This window comes from Hemiscyllium ocellatum, chromosome 37 (assembly GCF_020745735.1).
Source record: "Hemiscyllium ocellatum isolate sHemOce1 chromosome 37, sHemOce1.pat.X.cur, whole genome shotgun sequence".
NCBI lineage: Eukaryota > Metazoa > Chordata > Chondrichthyes > Orectolobiformes > Hemiscylliidae > Hemiscyllium > Hemiscyllium ocellatum.
In genome coordinates this window covers 23,505,777-23,519,195 of record NC_083437.1, presented here as the reverse complement: position 1 = coordinate 23,519,195, position 13,419 = coordinate 23,505,777, and the positions used below count along the sequence as shown (strand labels likewise).

Here is a 13,419-nt window from a genome sequence, read left to right as displayed (position 1 = left end):
CTGATAAGTGACAAGTAATGTTCACATCTCACACCTACCAGATAACGAACATTTCCAAACAAAACAGAATCAAACTATTGCCCTTGACTTTCAATGGCATTACCATTGATCCAACGATCAACATTCTGGGTGGATACCACTGACCAGAAACTGAATTGGAATTACCAGAGAATATTGTTGCCATAAGATCAGGTCAGAGGTTCAGAAATCAGTGGTGAATAAGTCACTCTTGCCCTCTCAGTACCTGTCACCATCTACAAGATACAAACAGATGTATGATGGGAAACTTTCCATCTGCCTGAATGAGTTTGATACCATCCCGGATAACACAGTCCACTTGATTGGCACTCCAGTCACTGCTTTTGGCACTGAGGCATTGTAGCTCTCAGAAACCCACCACCGAGGCTCCTTTGATAACTTTCCAAATCCACAAATCACAAGAGGACAAGAGTAGCAAGTGCATAGCAACATTGTCACCTGCAAGTTCATTTTCAAACCACTCACCATCCTGCCTTAGAGATACATTACTAAACCCTCACCGTTATCAGGTCAAAATCCTGGAAATCCTTCCATTCAGCACGGCCATGTCCCTATGGACTGCAATGGCTGAAGAAAGCATCTCACTGCCAGCTTCTCCAGGGTTTTTAGGGTTGGATCTTAAATCCCAACCATCAATGTCCAGATCCTATGAAGATAGACAAAAAATTGTGAACAACCCTTACATTCTCCTTGCTAACTGACATATTACAAAATCACAGCATTTGTTATCCAAGTGTACACACATGCAGTAACTGTAACCATAATTTATAAGCGTATGTAAGGTACCTTCTTAAAAGTCTATGCATTTGGCTAAAATATGCAGACTTGGTTAAAACTGCATCCTAGTAGCCACACCCAAGGCTAGTCTGCAGTTTTTAATTAGACGCCAGTGACCCAAAGAGTAATCAGATGGTGGAGATATTACCGACATTGAAGCAGACAGAATAAATGATGTGGTAATTACAAAGGAAGAAGATTGAAGCAGACAGTATAAGTGATTTGCTGAGTTACCAGTAAAGGGATATTGGAGCAGACAGTATAAATAGGTTCAGATGGTTTTGTTGGACCTGACAGCTTTTTCAAGTTCTTACAAGTTCCTTATTTTAAATTTGTTCATCATTTGTACTTCTTCTGCCACAAGCTGTTCATCCAGCAAACTTTTAACTGTTTGGCTGGATAATAATAACTCAGGATAGTAATGAACTAGAATCTTCTAACTTGTAGCATTGCACCTGAGAACATAGTACGGGTAGCCCAGACATTGACAGAATAACTAACTTCCAGCAGATAAACATCACAAAACTCATTTTCTCTAAACACAGGGAGATAGTTACAAGTACAGGCAACTCTGTGGAGACAATGTTCAATCTATATAAAACACACACACACACACACACACACCAAGTCCCTGAGACTTTGGAAGAAGGAACACCTCAGCTCCTTAATGGCTTTGATAAAGGCACACTCCTGACCCTGATTCATTTTGAATCTGGAGCATGTTGTAGCTGTCACAGCAGGAGGCTGACCATGAATAGATAGGCATTGGAACTACAGGAGGCATTTACCTGGACTTTATTTTGAAAATTGCCTACAGCTTGGCAATGCCTGTTAGAGTGGCCGGGATTGGGGGTATTTCCCCTTTGCTTTCCAAAGACATTAATCCAGTTCCCCAAATTATTTCTCATTCCAAGACTTGAAAATTATCACACACCCCTCAGTGTAATCTGAGAGAGATGGGACAAAGTAGAGTGAGGGTTGCAGCTACAACTGCTATTATTCTGTATTGCTTCCGTAAAGCTCATGACTCCCACTTGGCATCCCAACCGCCATTTTGGGAATGCTTACCCTAGTCCTTCTGACCCTCTGAACCAATCTGTGGCTGCTAACCAGGAATGGAGTCACCCCCCAAAACTTCCTTCTCAACTTCAGCAGCTCCCACCTCTGACAATGGAGCTACCAGGCTGTTCATGCTTCTATTAGTCGTCTAGAGTTAGAAGCCATCTTTAATTGGCTACCTCCTATTGCAATCTGTATTTCATCCTTATGGTAGGATAGGGACCCAGGATCGAAAGTTCAGATCCAAACAAGTGTCGTAACCAGGATGCAAGCATAGGTACACGATGGACGAATCAGGAGTGGAGTAGTCAAGAATGCATTGTCTCTCTGTCTCTTGCTCTCTCTTTCAGACACGCATAGACTTACACAATTAGACAAATAAACAAACATTGACAAACAGATACATGTGCATACAGGCACTTCAACTACATGCTTGTGATTGTAGGGACGGGATTGTATAGAACAACAAACTCTTTCTGCAATTAGTCATTGCTAATGCATTCTCTCATTTTTTTGCAATACAGATAAAGCACTATCTTTTAGTTGTGGTGGTAACATACCAGGGATTAGGTGGGGCAGCCAACTAGAGCACTAGTTCAATTGTGTTACTTGCTTTGAACTCCAGCCAAAGAGTCTGAAGTGGAAAGTTTCCTTTCCCTAATGGAAAAGAGTTTGATTCTTTCACCCCTATTCTCAGTGGATTTGAAGCCAAAGTCTAAAAATGGCCAGAAATATAGAATCATTAATGTCAGGAGTTGGAAAAGACAGAAGCCGCATTGGGCACAAATACAGAGAATTAATGTTTCTCAGGAAAGCGTTTGTCTATCACCCCATTCTCAATTTGCAAGATTGATTGTAGTAAGTACGATGATTATGGTATGTGCAACAGAACTAGACAAGGTGGCCTTCCATTCACACCCATAAGATTCATAATTGTAAAATGTCATCCCCACAAAAATGTTTCACCAATCAAGTGAATGAAGTTCATTGCTGCTGAGCTCTGGCCAGAGGCGAAAGATTATTAACCCACACGGGTACAACATTTTACAAGATGCAAATGGAAAGAGCAACATACTGCAGATACTGGAAATCTGAAATAAAAACAGATTAGGATGAAAACACTCAGTAGCGTCAGTGAAGAGAAGCATCTGTGGAGTGAGGTTGTCAATTCGGGTCAAAGAGCTTTTGAGAGTGTGAGCATGAACATATACTCAGAGAAGAAATGACCTAAAAAGATGTTACAACAGCACATGCATTGTGCAGCCCACATTAATGGAATTATCTGAAAGACATACTTGGAAATAGTTTCTCAATTTGAGTGAATCACCTTCCCCACTCTAAAAACACAAACCTCATGTACATGGATCTCTGTGTGATTCATTTTTCACCATCGTTGCTTTAGTTGTTGTTTTGGTTCAGCCAGGACAAAAAAGGTTGTTGGTTCAAGCCAAGGCGAGGGGATTTATCCTCATAAACTGGATTGTTTACTCAGGGTTGAAAATATGTTGCTGGAAAAGCGCAGCAGGTCAGACAGCATCCAAGGAGCAGGAGAACCGACATTTCGGGCATGAGCCCTTCTTCAGGAAAGAGTTACCAGTAAAGGGATATTGAAGCAGACAGTATAAGTAGGTTCGGATGGTTTTGTTGGACCTGATATTCCTGAAGAAGGGCTCATGCCTGAAACGTCAATTCTCCTGTTCCTTGGATGCTGCCTGACCTGCTGCGCTTTTCCAGCAACACATTTTCAGCTCTGATCTCCAGCATCTGCAGTCCTCACTTTCTCCTGTTTACTTAGGGTGCCATCATGTTATTTAGATATTGCATTGAAATTTGTGTTTCAGACATTCAGGAGCGTGCTAAAGGCTTCATGGGACTGTGTATGGAATGGGGAATTCCTGTTGCTTGGTCAACCACTAAAGATTCTAACCTGCTTGCAGCAGCATGAAATCAGACCAGCCACTAAAACAGTACTACTACAGTAATATTTCTACTACAGTATTCTGAAGCATTGAAAAATATGGCAAGGAACTTCCCTCAATCCTGAGGCCCACCACATCATACAGCAGCAGGGAGATGGAAAATGAAGTGGTGCATGATTTCAAAAGGAAATTGGATGAGCTTTTGAAAAATGGGTTGGCGAGTGAGGGGAGTGGGACTGATTGGATTTGATGGGCTGACTGGCCTCCTTCAGAGGTATAATGACACTGTGACCATGTGAGGGTGGCTCAAGGCCTTGATTCTTGATTGGATTTATAGCCAGTTCTAGACCCTCAGTGAACATCAACTCTAGCACATTCCTTCACCCATGCATTTCTCAACATACACTCACCCCCACACACATCCTCATTTAGATACACATTTGTTTCCGTCAATACAATAACTGCCCCCAGTAAACTATTATATGCTCATTGCACTTTGGAATTGTTGAAGCTTTTTACGTCCCTGTTGGAATTTTTGCTGTGATTGTTTGATTGAGACTAAAATAGCCCCAAGTCCATGACATTTTTAAACACGCCAAACAGGGCAAGAATGGTAGAAGCTGCAAATAAATAAAGTTCAAAGGTTTATTTTTGCTGAACTTTAACTCGTATATTTAATTTGTAGTGCAGGTGTTTGACTTCTGAACAAAGTAGGGCGGATGTGACAGATTGAGCTATAAATACATCATATTTAGACATGGCTTCCTGCTCCTCCACTGTGCAATTAATAATAGTACAGCCTGAAATGTCTATCCATGAATGTGGGACAGAGGAAGCAGATTTCATTCAAGAGAAGTCTTTGAATACTTTTTCATGAGTATCCTATTAAATATCATAGCAAACATAGTGGCCTCAGTTTGAGAATTGACTTTGCCTCATGGTTACTGTGGGGAAATAGTCCACTTGCACTTGGCATAGACTAGGACATTCACAGTCTCAAAGCCACTTGGAAATTATACCACAGTAAAAGGTGAATGATGAGCAAGGATGTGTGGATTTATATCATCACAAATATCGCAAAATGTGGGGAATGGAGGTTTGAACTAAACTGTAGCAATTGTTCTATGGAATCATTCACAGTTCATGGTGGGCTGTATTATACTGATGCCATTAGGACATCTCATAGTTCATATACTGATGACAAAGACATGCCTAATGCTCATTGTATTCTTTGCCCAGTGAATTGAGTTCTCATAATGCACAGCGTTCAGGAAACGAACCGCAAAGTGTTCACATAATCACAGGGTACAAAATACTCTAACTTGTGCTAAAGAGAATTCACGTTTTGAATTTAAATAAAGGAGTCTTTTCATTAAACTCTTCAGTCAGTTAGCTCTGAATGTTCACTGAAGCAAAAAACAATTGACAGAAAGGAGGAGAGGTGGATGAAAGTGCTTGAGTTAGAGCAAGCCTTGTTCCTTCACCATCATTACATTCGTCAATAGTGTATCCTCCTACTTGACAAGACTCTGTCAAGTTCCTTTCATATAAAACAGTTCCTTTCATATAAAACAGGGTATGTGGAAAAAAAGCAAGTTAACAAACGCACCTGTGTCAGTTATTCAGATGACAACTGATTAATTCTTGACATTAATAGAGCTTATTTTGAAATGCTTTGGTAGCCTAAAGGTTGTGTAAAGGGTATGCCCTGATTGAGACTGAATTGCATTAAACTTTTGCCAATGTAAAGAGATTTTCCAGCTCTAGCACATACCCTCACCTATCTCAACATACGCTCACCCCCACACACATCCCCATTTAGATACACATTAGCTTCTGTCAATACAATAACTGCCCCCAGCAAACTATTATATGCTCATTGCATTCTGGAACGGTTGCTGTAGAATAAAAGGAAATTAATGCAAATCCTCTTTAAAAGGTGACAAGATTAATTCAGATATGATAGCATCATGACTTTGACACCAATAACAAGAAAGGTGCTTGAGGAAATCACTAATCCAGAACTTGTGTGTTGCTGAAAAGAAGAGACATGTGATTAAAGCTTTTTCTCATGCACTCATCTGGACAGAATTGCAAGAATAGCAAAATCTCAAAAGTAACAACTTATGCTACATCAGAGGGGTGTTAAGTGGAATCTGATCCATTGCAATGGAGAATGTACCAGGCAATGCTTGTCCCCCAGGTTTTGTCTAATTAAAAAGGCACAATGTGTGGACACATTCTTTCTGTTTGCAACAGTATACAATTAATGGTAGGGTCGGGGAGAGCAATACCTCCACAAAGAGACTTCGGGGTGCAAGTGCATAGTTCCTTGAAAGGGGAGTCACAGGTAGACAGGGTGGTGAAGAAGACATTTGGCCCCTTGCCCTCATTGGTCAATACATTGAGTGTAGGCATTGGAATGTTATGCTAGGTCTGTACAGATAACTGACGAGGCCCCTTTTGGAATTCTGCATTCAATTCTGGTCGCCCTGCTGTAAGAAAGATGTGGTTAAACTTGAGAAGGTGCAGAAAACATTTACAAGGATGTTGCCTGGATTGGAGGGTTTGAGCTATAGTGAGAGGCTGAATAGGCTAGGGTCATTTTCTCTGGAGTGTCAGAAGTTGAGGGGTGACCTTACAGAGGTTTATATAATCATGAGGGGCATGGATAAGGTGAATAGCCAAGGTCTTTTCCCAGGGAAGGGAAGGCCAAAACTAGAGAACAAAGGTTTAAAATGGGAGGGGAAAGATTTAAAGGTACCCGCAGGGCAATGTTTTTATGCAGAGACTGGTGTGTGTATGGAATGAGCTCCCAGAAGAAGTGATAGAGGCTGATACAGTTACATTAGAAATGCATCTGAATGCATACATGAATAGGTAGGGTCTAGTGGGATATGGGCCAAGTGTTAGCAAATAGGACCAGATCAATTTAGGATATTTGATCAGCGTGGACAAGTTGGATGAAGAGTCTGTTTTCACGTTGTATGATTCGATGAATGAGCCCATGGTGTATCTTCTAGCAAATAATAGTCACATTGCAAGCCTGAATGATAATCTTAAATTATTAATGCATTATTTGAACAATTGGGATTGTTTAGCATGTGTTGTCCAATATGAAATCACATCTAATATTAGACACTAGCTTCTGAGTTTTACAAACACAGGCTGGTTGAGTACAGTCAGTATTCTATCTCTTGTAAACAACAAACAACACATGTCTCTTTTTCCAGCATTATTCTAGCACATGTTGGATAATTTGGATTAGAGGAACATTCAATTGATATCTTACAAACCTTATTGTGTTCTCTAAACAAGTACAAAGATGGCACTTGAGAGAAGATTGGTTGGTAGTCTCCCTAGACATCCAAAAAAATTTTGAGGCATTGTACAAGAGTTTTGTCTACAAGATTAACTCCTCTGGTATTAAAGATAATACATTGAGCTGGATTGAGAGTTGGCAGACAGGCCAGAAGCAGAAAATAGTTTCAATAAATTTGGATCTGTTACAGACCCATCATTAGTGGGATTCTGCAGGGATCAGTGTTAAGACTATTGCTCTGTACTATTTTTACTAGTAATCCTAATGTAGGTGACATTATCTCTGAATTTGCAAATAATGCTGATCTTTATGTGAATTCAGACTGTAGACAATTCTTAATGTCTTCAGGCATATCTCAACATTTTGGGAGATTGATCTGGCAAGAAACATTTATTTTGGAAAGTGGCTTATTTCACATGAGAGCAGAGCAAACACTGAGCACACATTTAGCCTTTGGGGAAAAGCATTAAGGATGAGCAAGAAAGAAAGAGTTCTTTGCTTTCAAATGCAAAGATATATGAATAATGCCAAGAACTGTTAGCTGCTTTGAGTAAGGTGTTGAAATGCATTCCTTGGAGAATTGATTATAAATGAGAAGACATGATATTTTGTCCTTGTACATTACTTTCGCCAAGATGGTTTTGGAATGTCATATCTAGTTTTGAGCAGTAGGTGATATTGATACTTTGGAAAGTGTGTAGAGGAGAGTCACAGGATAAATTCCCAGTATAAAACATCTTAGTGATCAAGATGGGTTAGAACTCTACATTTTGGAAAACTCCATACTTTGGAGGTGTAGAGTTACAGGTGATCTGCTTGAAGTTTATCAAATAATGAAGCGAATTGATTATATTCTAATAACAGCTTCTAGTGAAATAGATGAGGGAGGACCAGGAGTCAGAGTTTATTGTACAAGGTTGAATCAGAATTTTAAGTAAAAGGTCAAATCGAAGTTAACTGTCAGGGGGAGGTTCTTTTCCCAGAGAATAGTGACTCTCCAGAATGAGCTGCTAAATTAGGCAGCAGGCTACAACTCATTTAATTCCTTCAAGTAGGATCTTGACCTTGTTCTCATGAAAAATGCAGACACTGCAGGATGTCCAGGGTCACAGTGGTCTCCTGGATTGGCTTCAATCGTCTCAAAGAACTTGAGAGGAATTTACTTGGTTTTGTTTCCCCAAATTAGCCCTGCCTTTCTCTGCTTTTTGCCTGCCTCTCTATATGGTTTTGTATGAGATATTATATAACTAATATATACACAAGGTAACACAATTATATGGACCATTGGGTGTTTACCTGTGATTCATTACTCATAAGTTTATATAGCCCTTCTAAAATCTAACTTTTTTGGCTCAGTTTCCATCCTGATTGTTTATTTGTGGAATAAACTTTTAAGCTATTGTCAATTATTAATACAGTGAAATCCTTGAAGATTCCTCTTTCCCAACAGAAATAACTTCCTTAACATTTCCTGTCTTTTTTCCCTTCAGAAAAAAAACTTTGCTGTTCCCTTCTGTATCTTTACAGTGGCAGTAATATCCTGACTGCATCCATAACTTCAGCCTCAAGTTTTGCCAGTATTCACTACAGTAATTATGCAATCTCTTTAAATATGTATTCTGCCCTTCCTTTAATGGAACCTAGTATTTTTTTTAAACTGGATTCAAGCAACCTGTTAGTGGATTGATAAAATACATTCACTCAATCTCTGATCCACAGTTCCAGCCAGCACACACTGCAATCCCAAAATCACTTCCCAGATCAACGTTCTAAATGCTCAAATGGGAAGTCCTCTCTTCCAATACAAGTAGGTAAGAAAGAGACAAAGATACACAAGGTCACTCATATTTTTAAACAAAAATCTCCACATTAGTTGTAGCGGGTTCACAGATTACTAAACAAGGTAATGGGTTTTATCATTTGCATGTATCTGGACTTTCTTAATAGCATTTTAATCACCTTTATTTCATGTCAGTGGCCTTTTTACCAATTTGTGCGAACATATTAGATTAGATTAGATTAGATTAGATTAGATTACTTACAGTGTGGAAACAGGCCCTTCGGCCCAACAAGTCCACACCGACCCGCCGAAGCGCAAGCCACCCAAACCCCTACATTTACCCCTTACCTAACACTATGGGCAATTTAGCATGGCCAATTCACCTGACCCGCACATCTTTGGACTGTGGGAGGAAACCGGAGCACCCGGAGGAAACCCACGCTTTATCTTGTCTTTAAAACATAACCCAAGTACATACAACTCCTTTTCTAATTCCTTTTGTGGGAAAAAATTGTACAAGACAAACTCCCACATGTAGTAAGCACATTACCTTACTGTTGGCTTCCGCAAATAATGTTCTCTCTGTCAGGAACATCATGCTACCTCAGTCTTCCACCTCTCACACAATACCCATCGACATGTCTAGAAATAAGCTCAAGCCATGTCCCAAGGAGTGATTCCTGTTTGCACTGAAGTGGGGACAAATTACACTGAGCATGGGCCTCAGATCTCATTGAATTGAGAACACCAAGCAGGACAGAAATGCTGGTCATCTGCAGGGGCTTAACCAGTGATTTAGTGTTGGATTTCAGGGCAATTCCTCATTAGTAGCTGCTCTCAAGTATGAGGCTGTGGGAGAGATGGTGACTAGGAGTCAGGGATAGTGATCAAGAGGAATGAACTGCTCAGGGAGATGGAGAATAGAAAGTGATCAAAAGTCTTCAGCACTACAAAGGAAGTGGAAGAACTTTGACCTGTTTAGTGCTGGCCTCCCACTGTCCTTTAGTGTGACAACACAGGAACCATACAGCTGGCTGCACCTGGGCCACAGCAACTTTGTAACAGGAGATTACCATTGGCAGTAGAGCCTTTATTTGCATGGTCCAAAGATCTAATGTCAATTTCAATCGTTGTCCTTGACACCTCTTTTTCTGGCATTGTCAATGTAACAGGCAGTGTGTTCTATCATGATGTAAGTGCACTGCGCCCACCTTATTGGACAATGTGGACTTGCAGATGTTGTGCCAATAAATGAACCTTTGAGACTCTCCAGAACAGCAAACTTCTAACTGTTGCATTTAACGTCCGATAAAATCTTCAGATCTCCCTTTGCACACCTTCCCCTCGCTCAAACATTTTTCCATTGCTGTTATGTTACACTTAATTCGAGAGTTGTTGCACACTCCATACTGAGGCCATATTGATCTGTTTAAAATGTGTAGGAACCTGTATCATACAGCAATTGGACTGAAAGATTCACTCCTCTAATTCCTGGAATGGGTGAGGAGACAGTTGTTGTTATCTTATGAGGAAAGGCTAGGACAGGTGGGACCTCAATCCATTGGAGTTTCAAAGAATATAAAGCAACCTAAGTGAAGCCTGTAAGACCATGAGGGAACTTGACAGAGTAGATGCTGAAAGGCTATTTCCCCTCATAGGGACACTGTCTAACAATAGGAAGCACCTGGTTTAAGATAGAGATGAGAAAAATTCGTCTTTCTCTCTCTCTCTCTCTGAGAGTCTTTGGTATTTCTTTCTTCTCCTGAGAAAGGTAGAGGTGGTGAAAATGTGTTGCTGGAAAAGTGCAGCAGGTCAGGCTGCATCCAAGGAACAGGAAATTCGACGTTTCGGGCATAAGCCCTTCATCCTGACCTGCTGCGCTTTTCCAGCAACACATTTTCAGCTCTGATCTCCAGCATCTGCAGACCTCACTTTCTCCTCAAAGGTAGAGGTGGGGTCATTAAATATTTCTAAGGCAGAATCTTAACCAGCAATGGAGTCCAGGGCTAGACAGGAGGAAGTGTGAGACAATGGAAGCCACAATAAGGATTGACTATCCAATGATGGAGTTGTATGGAAGGGCCGAATGGCCTACTCCTATTCCGATTTTGTGTTTGCAACAACTGGGAGTTCTAAAAGTTGTTGAAGATGTAAGGAAGTGAAGGCGTTGGGCTATGGGAGACCTTAGTTTTCATTTCTGCGGGTGATAAGATGGTTAAACTTTGGGTTTGTTTCTCTATTTTGCAGGCACGGTGCCAGGATCGCGGTGACGCTGTGCCTCGGGTTCAAAACGTGAAATAGATGTACAGGGGGAGAGTCCACCGCAGAGCTCTCTCCCTCTGCCTTCGCTCCAACCGCGGTGCACGGGGCGGGGAGCAGCTCCATCCGCGGGCACAGCGGCACGGGAAGCCGGCTCCACTTTGAGATGTGCCCCGCACGGTCCCTCGGAGAGTCCAGCGCCGAGGTGCCGCTGGCTGGAAAATGAGCAGAGACCCACAGAGCCCGGAGCTGCGAGCCGCCATGCTCCCGGTCCGGGCCAGCAGTCTGCAATCCCTCCTGCTGGCCGCCTGGATATTCCTGTGCACAGGTGAGCCAGAATGCAGGTGGGGGCGGCAGGACCCTGGGGAGGGGAGGGTGGTTCAAATCTGTCACTTGAGGAAGAAGTTACATTTCAGAAGCTGAAGACAAATCTCAGTCAGATGTCAGGATTCTCAGTTTCCAAAAACTGCAGGGTTTGTGTGTGGAGCTGGTGTTATTTCTGGGCAGCACCTCAGACCCAGTTTGGGGGGAATTGTTCTCTCCCTAGGGCTGGGCAGGAGAATCCTCGCATCGAGAGTGAACCCCATTCTTCCTCCAGGTCTGGGGTGGTTGAAATCTACACCTGAAATCTCATTCTTGCCAATTTCACTCCTTCTGACCCAGAGACAGATCTTGCTCTAACTCAGAAGAGACGGATTGTGCAAGATGGTTTGATTGTTTTGTAAAGTGTGGATGGTACAGAGTTTCTCATCACCTGGTGAGGGCTCTCTCTCTCTCTCTCTCTGTCTGGGTTCTAATTCCGCTCAGATCCACAGCCCCTGGCCGGGACGGATCGGAAACAGACACCGCTCTGTCTGGACTGAGGCATCTCAATGGCTTTCCGGGTTAAAGGAGACAGAACCGTCAGGGAACCAAGTTCCAGCTGTTTCTCTGTCCTCCGCCTAAAGGGGACGGGGGGATGAGAGCGAGACCCGGGCCCGGAGAGGGCACTGAGGGGAGAGAGGGACCTGGGGAGGATGGGAGGGTCATGGGGAAGGGGCACAGGAGGGAGGGTGACATGGGAGGGAAGGTTGGATGAGGGGAGCGAAGATGGGGAGGGGAAGGGGAGAGGGGGACAAGCGGCAGGGGGATGGGAGAGTGAGGACAAGCGGGGAGAGGATGGGGAGAGGGGTGATGTGGGACGGGAGAGGGGAGACGTGGGGAGGGGGACAGAAGAGAGGAGACGTGGGGAGGGGAGAGGGACGAGTGATGGGAGACTTGGGGAGGGGAGGGGGACGGGTGATGGGAGACTTGGGGAGGGGAGGGGGACGGGTGAGGGGAGACGTGGGGAGGGAAGGGGGACGGGTGATGGGAGACTTGGGGAGGGGAGGGGAGGGGGACGGGTGAGGGGAGACGTGGGGAGGGGGGGGACGGGTGATGGGAGACGTGGGGAGGGGGACAGAAGAGAGGAGACGTGGGGAGGGGAGGGGAGGGGGACGGGTGATGGGTGATGGGAGACGTGGGGAGGGGAGGGGGACGGGTGAGGGGAGACGTGTGGAGGGGAGGGGAGGGGGAAGGAGAGAGGGGAAACGTGGGAAGGGAAATGGGGAGGGGAAAGGGAGAGGGGAGACATGGGGAGGGGACGGGGGGACATGGGGAGGGGGAGGGGAGGGGACGGGGGACATGGGGAGGGGGAGGGGAGGGGACGGTGGACATGGGGAGGGGGAGGGGAGAGGGGGAGGGGACATGGGGAGGGGAGAGGGGTGAGGGGGACATGGGGAGGGGGATTGGAGAGGGGAGACATGGGGATGGGGAGGGGGGATGGAAGAGGGGAGACATTGGGAGGGGAATGGGAGGGGGAGACATGGGAAAGGGAGGAGGGAGACATGGGGAGGGAGGGGAATGAGAGGGGGAAATGGAGAGGGGAGACATGAGAAAGGGAGAGGGGAGACATGGGGAGGAGAGAGGAGGACATGGGGAGGGGGATGAGAGAGGGGAGACATGGGGAGGGGAAGGGGAGAGGGGAGACATAGGGGAAGGGAAAGAGGAGAGGGGAGACATGGGGGAGGGGAAGGGGAGACATGGGGGAAGGGGATGGGGAGAGGGGAAGGGGAGGGGGAGATGGGGAGAGGGGGAGATGGGGAGAGGGGAAGGAGAGGGGGAGATGGGGAGAGGGGAAGGAGAGGGGGAGATGGGGAGAGGGGAAGGAGAGGGGGAGATGGGGAGAGGGGAAGGAGAGGGGGAGATGGGGAGAGGGGAAGGGGAGGGGGAGATGGGGAGAGGGG

General features: G+C 44.4%; 1 protein-coding gene across 1 annotated transcript in view; it reads left to right on the top strand.

Annotated features, from left to right (window-relative positions):
* The first annotated feature begins 11,193 nt into the window (after nucleotides 1-11,193).
* The window catches only part of vwa1 (von Willebrand factor A domain containing 1), a 44,727-nt gene continuing 42,501 nt past the window's right edge, over nucleotides 11,194-13,419 (top strand). The window contains exon 1 of the mRNA XM_060852248.1: nucleotides 11,194-11,483. Coding sequence (XP_060708231.1) covers nucleotides 11,378-11,483 — 106 coding nt within the window. The 5' untranslated portion in view covers nucleotides 11,194-11,377. The remainder of the gene's footprint in view (nucleotides 11,484-13,419) is intronic.